This window comes from Strongylocentrotus purpuratus, unplaced genomic scaffold (assembly GCF_000002235.5).
Source record: "Strongylocentrotus purpuratus isolate Spur 01 unplaced genomic scaffold, Spur_5.0 spur5_scaffold_20, whole genome shotgun sequence".
NCBI classification, from domain to species: domain Eukaryota; kingdom Metazoa; phylum Echinodermata; class Echinoidea; order Camarodonta; family Strongylocentrotidae; genus Strongylocentrotus; species Strongylocentrotus purpuratus.
The window spans coordinates 23,430,721-23,439,264 of NW_022145606.1; the positions used below are offsets into that span (position 1 = coordinate 23,430,721).

Genomic DNA, 8,544 nt, shown 5'->3' on the forward strand with positions numbered 1-8,544 from the left:
TCTCTCTGGCATTTTTACATTGATTATAATAAAATGCGTTCATAAAAGCACATATAATTTAGTTCAACAAACTGGTTGATGTAATACTTGAATGACTTGTATTTTTCTAATACTTTAATTATCATTATAGTTCTTGAAAAGTATCTTGATCTGTGTACATTTAAGAAGGCATGAACAAAAATCGGGCAACATTAAAAAATGAGAAGATATTTGTGTATGTAAGTTGAAAAAATAGAATTTCATCATAAGTTTCAATGTTTGTTTGAGTAATCTAAACAAGAGAAAAGATTTACAAACTTTGAATTTAAACAACTTCAAATCCCCCCTCCCTCTCTCCTCTCGCTTTCCTGAAGGGTGGGAGTCTCTATAAAAGTAAGGCAAGAACTATGAAAGTATTGTTATCTTGGCCAGTATTCAATTCTGTCAGTATTTTATTAAGCATTTTAATTGGTTAAGTAATGTGATTCTTAACTCATTTTAGATTGCGCCTGAGCATTTCACTTAGATAAAGATAAACTTGAGTTCTGGTAAAAAAAAGAAAATTAATTCTCACAGAATCAAACGAAACTTACACTGAATGTTCAAGATTACAAATAAATGACATGTGCCAAACAATTTTGGAAGAAAATGTATACTGGCTGAGTAATGAGCATAGAAAGACAAGGAAATCAAGGTAGTAACAGCCCCGACACCATCAGTGTTGTCCCATATATATCTTTCTGTGTACAGTGCAATTACTTTACCAAGACTCTGTCAAATTTATTATGATTTTGATGATTCCAGAACCTTGCAGTGCACACCAATACTTACATGCTACATGATCAACTGTTTCTGATCCTTTCCATACCTTTTCTTTCACAGTGCAATCGCATTACCAGTACTAAAGTTTATCTTTAACCATGGACCTATTACGGATGGACATTCAACGTGATTCTTTCTTTGATCCTATGATAATCACCGCCTTCTGATTATGTCAAGGGTGTCGATTTGTATCCGTGGTTGGGGGGGGGGGGGATGATAGGTGCCAAAATATTTTCGGCAATGGATCAAAGCAACCAAGAGGTAGAAGCGTGTGGCAGGTTGCACCCCCTCCCCAAGCGCGTTGCCAGGATTTCATTGAGGTTCGGTGCAGGGAGGGGGAATTTCCCCCTCCCTCGTGAAGCGCGGAAGCTTTGACGTTTCATTAAATTATTAGAGAAAGAAGACGATTCGTTGGACCGTTCTCGCCTCTTAATCCTTGTTTGAATCAAGTTCCCCTTCCTCCGTGCGTAGCGCGGAAGCTCTGCCGTTTCATTAGATTATTAAAGAAAGAAGACGATTCGATGTACCATTCTCGACTCTTAATCCTCGTCTGAATTCACTTCCCCCCCCCCCGCGAAGCGCGGAAGCTTTCACGTTCCATTAAATTATTAGAGAAAGAAGACGATTCGTTGTCTTGTGTCCTTGTCTGAATTTAGTTTCCCCGGGCGGAAGCTTTGCATTTCAATAAATTATAACTCTTAATCCTTGTCTGAATTCATTTTCGCCCATCCTGCGCGAAGCGCGGAAGCTTTCACGTTTCATTTAATTATTAGAGAAAGAAGACGATTCGTTGTATCGTGTCCTTGTCTGAATTCAGTTTCTTCCCCTACCGCGCGAAGCGCGTAAGCTTAGATGGTTCAATAAATTGTTACTCTTAATTTTTTCTGTATTCATTTTCGCCCATCCCGCGCAAAGCGCGGAAGGTTTGCCGTTTCACTTAATTATTAGAGAAAGAAGACGATTCGTTGTACTGTTCTCTTTATTAATCCTTGTCTGAATTCAGTTTCCCCACATGATGTACGTATGGAACGTTCGTTCGCAAATCTTTGCATGCACAGCCCGAGTGGTGGGTATCATGTTATCTCCCGTTAGTGCTTGTCGCAATAGCTTCTGGAAATGAATTGTATACTACTGTTAGTTTTATCGGCCACTAATTAGGCCCATTAGTGACTTTACAAAATATAGGCTCTTCCTGGCTATTTGGGAATGTGTCAGTTTGCAACAGAAATGGAGAAACGCGAATTATGTTGAAAATCATGTGATTTCACGAACCTTTTCTAAATCACAGTCATGGTTGGATTTTATTTCGGGGGAGGGGAGCTAACTCCCCCAAGCCCCCTCCCCCCACTAGTACGCCAGTGACATAGGCCTACATAAGCTTTTCAATGAAACAAAAATAAGATGTGACATCATAATCTTTCTCAAAAATAAAAAATGTTTTATGATATATCAGGAAATAAAATGAGTGAAAAAAATAAAAATAAAGATACAATGACGTGAAATTTAAAAAGGGTGAACGGAAACAACATAGCAACTAGTGAACTATCTTATGAGTCATACTAATTTCTAAAAATCTTTCTTCTTGTCTCCGATCTCATAAAGAATTCGTCACAGAGTTCATCTATGTTTACATAGTTGTCTAGGATTGTTTGATGTGCATTGCAGATTGCTACTTTTGCGCTTCGCGCTTAACATTTAGCTCGTTGCTTTTTAACGCTGCGGCTTTGCATTTGGCGCACTGCATTTCTATGATGCTGTTGATTGAACAAATTGAATAAATTCATCAATTCCTGATGAAGCCGTATGAGCGGCTTCAATTTATTTAATTTATTCTTGTCTCATATGCGGTTGTCTCATTTACTTCGTTTATATATGTATGTATTATGAAAATGAGATAGCAAAATGTGTATATTGATGGTCATCTTGCGAGTAATAACCATTAACTACTCTCATCGGGCTCTCATCATTAATTTTTCTCTTCATTTTTTTTTTGGATGGTGAATTATTGGGGGGGGGGGGGATGATTGTACAGGCCATCTCCCCACCTGAAATATTGGGGGGTATATATCCCCCCATCCCCCCCCCCCCCCCCGGTATCGACACCCATGGATTATGTGCATCTTCATGATAACATTCAGCTGTTTTAACAATAACGACTGCGTAAGCATTTTCGGTCATTGACAAAGGAGCAGTTTCCCTCACTTGGGTTTTGTTTGGATGGTGTGCTCTGTAAGAGTGTGTCTTAAATAAAAGCATCCTCAATGGGGAGCAGCAAAGTTGAAAAGCAGACGATTTTGGTTATATGAAATGTATTATTACTGATTCGCAAACTTTCGCACACACCCATGACCTTATAAAACAATTAAAGGGCCATGATCTTTATGAGCTCTATGAGTTGTAGTTCTGGAATATTATGAGGAAATTGGGGGAAAAATAATTTTAAATCACAAACAATCTAAACATAACCTACCTGGTAATATCAACATGTATTTCAAAAATAGAACACAGTACATGGAACAACAATTTTCAATTATTAACCAGAATTACACATCGATTTCCCATGATTTAAACGATTTATTATCTTCTGCGCATGTATATTAACATGTTTAAAATCACTATCTTGATTCTTTCCCGGCTTATTGGCGGTGACCATCATGAGATCAAAGTGAAGAAACATGTGCGGAATGCTATTGAGACGACATTGACGGAGACAATCACAATGAATTCGTTAAGAAAACGATGAATGTCCATTCGAAATAGGTCCATGGGTTAACCAACTTTTATGCAAAATACCGACTGATAAGCATTATGACATTTCATGATCATTCCAATTTATTTTGCAATTAGCAGATTGCCTTAAATAAAGTAAGTATAATTGTGCGTGGCTCTAAATGACTGTGTATGAAAACCGTTTGCCTACCAATCAAGGCTTCTAAAGTTATTGGTTTAAGTCAGCTAGGGAGCTTTCTTAAACTTAGGGTGACATACTTCAATTGAATGCCTCAGTTGTGTAAGTATTTTACTTTCAAACACCAACAACTGATTTGAGATAAGCAATGAATTGTATACTGGCCCTTGTGCAAAAAAAGGGGTTGGGATTCCCTAAAGAGTAAGGCAAGAATTATAAACTTATATCATTCTTTGTTGAAAGGGAATCATGCAAATTATCTTGCAATACGCCGGATTTTCCAGATGATGATCATGCAGATCAATATAAAACTTGTTCTTCACAAAATTTATGTTTGTGTTTGTGGATGTACATTGTAGCATCAAAATATTATTAACAGAAATGTGTGTAATTTGGGGGAAACTGGCTATGAGATGGGGCTATGTTTTTAAATTTTCTTTTACCAACTTGCTCTTCAAATAAAATTAAATAAATCTACATACAGGGAACTCCAATTGAAACGGGGTCCAGAGGATTTAAAATTTTGTCCTTGTTATAATGAACTCCCGTCATCACCAATCACAAATAAAAACATCAAAGAAACAAACCCATGTATCTTTATATTGTTTTAATGTACTCATTAAGCTCCAAGATAATATGTAAATCACTGAAATATCTGTTACAAATTGGTCATTCCACATGGTTTCGGCAATTTTTGTGACATACCAGAAGTAAGAAACCATAACTTCCACCAACCATAACAATGTTTGCTCAAATTGAGTTTAGCATATTAAAAAGCATAGCCAATCATGTTTAGCAGTATTTTAGCTTTACAGTGAATCGATATTTTACATGTATCTGTGATGTGCATATTATGCTGGAAAAATAAGAAATGCATATTTCACCAAGATTTGGAGGAGATGGTACGTGTAACTAAAACAGGAATGATTGTGGGAGGACACTACCATATATTGATTAAAAAATATCTCAAACAGATGATTTTAGATTTCATGTGTAGTATAAGATCTTGTAGCAAAGTTACATGTACGTTGTCATAATCTTGCCCCAACGTCATGAAATGACCCACATGTGAGGAATACGTTCTTTAAATGAATACAAGAGCATTATTTTTTAAAGGACTTTCAAAGGTTTTGCAGATGATAATTTATCAATGTAACATATTTTATTTAAAAAAAAATATATAATTAAACAAAAACTGAATCCTCATGAATAAGGATATATTAATGATTCTCCTTTATGCATTGCTGTCAGTTATGACGGAGGTTCCCTAGTTGATAAACATAGTAACATAAACATGCTTTAGCAGTCACGCAGGCGAACACTCGCCAATTATTATTCCATAAATATGAGAATGTATACTATTATGTACATCTATTAGGAATAAATCATTGTCAAAATCATTCCATCAATTTGGGCAACACAAATTACTTTCCATTTATGACCAACAATGTATATACAGCGTATATCAACAATTTTTAAACAAATATTTATACTAGTTTATAAGATTTTCTTAATAAAAACGAACTGTTGAATCCAAACCAATACGGGTTTCGGAAATACCTCTCGACAGATTTAGCACATGTACAGTTGCAAAAATATGCCACAAAATTACCAGTGCCATGATAAATAAGGAACACGTAATAGGAATATTTGTTTGGATTTAAGTAAAGTGTTTGATACGCTCAATCATGCTACATTGATTCGAAAACTTTAGACGTATGAAATTCGAGGGCAAACTCTATTCTTGTTTAAAGATTACTTGTCGAACAGACAACAATATATTTCCTTTGATATACTGCCTCCATTCTTTTACCGATTAGGAGTGGTGTTCCTCAAGGCTACATTATAGGCACATTTCTTTTTATTTGAATACCTTGAATTTGGAGTTACCAAAAATGTCCACAGGGTTTAAGTTCAATCAGTTATCTCTTAATCTAAACAAAACTAATTTAAAACAATAACAGTTTGCTAAATTATTAAATTTTAGATTACAATCATAATGTTCAGATACTCCAATAACTTACTCCCTATGGCATTCTATAACCTGTTTGTTACAAATATACAATTAATTCTTATCCGACACAAAACTCTCAGAACTTTCATTTGATGAACCCAAATATGCTAATTGCGCATAAATCTAACTGACACCATGGACCTGACTTATGGAATATTCTCCAACTACTGTTAAATCATGTAATACGATATATTTTTTCAAGGCTGCCATAAAGCTTAAATTATTGTCATAAAAGTCATAATTCAATAAGCCCTCCAAACGCAAATATTCTACACAAACACACGTGCATGTGTACATTACACAAATAAGAACAAAACATATTTTTAACTTTATTTAATACATTCATTTCATGCCTTTTAGAAATATGTAATTCGTTCATTATGCGGCTGTCACAATTAATTCATATCTGATTACATGCAAGAACTGTATATCTTTCTAGTAATACGTTGTGTCGTTTGATGTTATCTTTCTACTAGATGGAATTCTAGACAGAATGTTAATATCTTTCTTCTTTTTTCCTTTTTTTTGTATGTTTGATCGAATCAAGAGAGAACTTATAAATGGACATTTATAAAAAAATAAATAAAAAATAAAAAACTAAAGAGTAACACAATACATAACGTTAGACAGACAAATATCAGAACACTAAATAGAGCATACTGCAGGCAGTCACAAAATAAAGCATATTTCAAACCTCCGTTTAATGAAATGGGTGGCAAGTTTGTAACGGTCATACGGTATTCAAGATCTCGAGAGCCAGCAATGTTGAAAGTTACTCACTCTCGTTTTCACCTTCGTCATGATCATCCTCGCCCACGCTAGCGTCCTGGTCGAGAGAACATTCGTCATCAGCATCAGCATCGCCCACGCTAGCCTCCTGGTCGAGAAAACCTTCCTCATCATCATCATCGCCCACGCTAGCGTCCTGGTCGAGAAAACCTTCCTCATCATCACCATCGCCCACGCTAGCGTCCTGGTCGAAAGTACCTAGGTCAATATTATTCTCATATGGGCAAAACCGTCGGTCTTCAACTTCTTGTAGCGCACCCGCTGTGAACAAATCGTTGAAGTCTCTATCTAATTCTTTTTTCAGAACTAAGAATCTTATGTAAACAATTTTTAGTGCGTCAGAGTCTGGAAACTTTCTAGTACTGGCAATGCTCTTTTGTCCCATGAAAGTGCTCTCTACATCAATACTCTGCAATGACTGTTCCTGACGTTGTATGAAATCGGTCATTAACTTGTGGGAGTTTTTGCGGAAGTCGTCATTTTCTTTTGATAGTCTTTCTCTGTGTCCCCGAAGAATCTCTGATTTTTCACGAAAGGAATTCTCTATTTTCCCATCGAGATTATCCAGATGTGAATGCATATCACGCATATGTTGTTTAGCATTGGTAATAGACTCTTTGATCTGTGCTTTCTTCTCCTTACTTTCTTTTAAGAGAGAGTCTCTATTCTTGTTCAACTCTGCTACAAACTCTTCCTTCTTCTTGAAACTGTGATCATGATGTTTATCAAACAAACAAGTCAGACAGATGAATTCCTTGCAAACTTCACACAGAATGTCTTTGTAGACTTGACTGTGCAGGGAACAGTACTCTGATGATTTGCCATTGATCTTAAGATGTACATGTAATTCATCCTCGAGGCCTTTTACAGAGAAATTTGGTGATAGTCCTGCGACTCTATTTTTCCCCAGCTTGGTGTGTTTCTTACAAAGCGGACACTCCATGAAATCTTGACCCCGCCACTTTTTATCGTATTTGTCCAGACAATCCTTGCAGAACGTATGTCCACATTGTAGGAGAGTGGGGGCCTTGAAGACTTCGAGACACAGTGGACACGCCAGACTTTCAGGAAACTGTAGTTCTCCCTTTTCAGCCATAATGCAGTCATTATTTCAAATGATTTTATTGTTCATGCAAAACATGATTATATCACAAAAAGTATGCCACGAAACGACACATATAATAGGAAAAGCACGAGAAAAGAGGAAGTAACTAGAAGCAGAGCTTGTTAAAGTGTTAGTTCCTTAGAGGCATTAAATTAGCGTAGACATGTGAGCAAGAAAGTTCAGCCACGTATATAACAAGCTGTGGAAGTCGAAGGCAATGCCACTTTGTCTGAAATAAAGACAAATAAAAACATATTTTGCTTATCATTAGAATTGTATTGCCTTTTTTTCTCTTTATCTATATGCTGTATACAAAACGAAATCCAAGACCTAAATTGCCCTCTCATTTGTATTGATTTGCATGTGTGTGGCCATAAAATAAGAATTAGTGATCGAAGACAAAAATTCTGGAATGCCCCTTGTCAGTTCAAATTGGAAGGCTGCCATAGCCAGTGGCGTAGTCATTAGTGAGTTTCCGCACGGCGACGCAAGTGCTGACTACGGGGTGTTTAAATGAGCTCGCCACCCCGTACTAGATCTACTCCCGACGTTAATTAAGCTGAATACCGTCATAGGTTTGGACGCTACGTGGACATTTTCGCTCTGGGTGCGACCCCCTCCTCCCCCTCCCCTGCTAAGAATAGCGTTGTAGAAGGCTGCGTCACCGTTTGCAAAAAATCGCTACTGGTGGGGGGGGGGGGGTCTTTAGTCTACTAGAACAGTTTTTTCAACTTTTTATTTTCGCACATCAACTTAAAAGAGAAAAGAAGAAAAAAAAAAGCTTCGGGTTACCCAAATTCTAAATGAATTTAAAATAAAAAAAGGTACGGGCAAATGTAATGGTAAATTTTCCAAGCGAGCCCCTTGAAATACCAATTTCTAATATGGTCAAACAAACTATTTTGTATGCGCACACTTAAAAATAAG

The 8,544-nt window shown here is 36.6% G+C and overlaps 1 protein-coding gene across 1 annotated transcript; it reads right to left on the reverse strand.

Annotated features, from left to right (window-relative positions):
* Positions 1-6,495: 6,495 nt before the first annotated feature.
* Positions 6,496-7,608, reverse strand: LOC105442114 (zinc-binding protein A33-like). Its single transcript, XM_011673945.2, has one exon. The coding sequence runs from the start codon at positions 7,606-7,608 to the stop codon at positions 6,496-6,498; it is 1,113 nt and encodes a 370-aa protein (XP_011672247.2).
* Between the last annotated feature and the right edge of the window lie 936 nt (positions 7,609-8,544).

Coding starts and splice junctions, on each gene's coding strand:
- LOC105442114 (XM_011673945.2), bottom strand. CDS start 7,608: ATGGCTGAAAAGGGAGAACTACAGTTTCCTGAAAGTCTGGCGTGTCCA.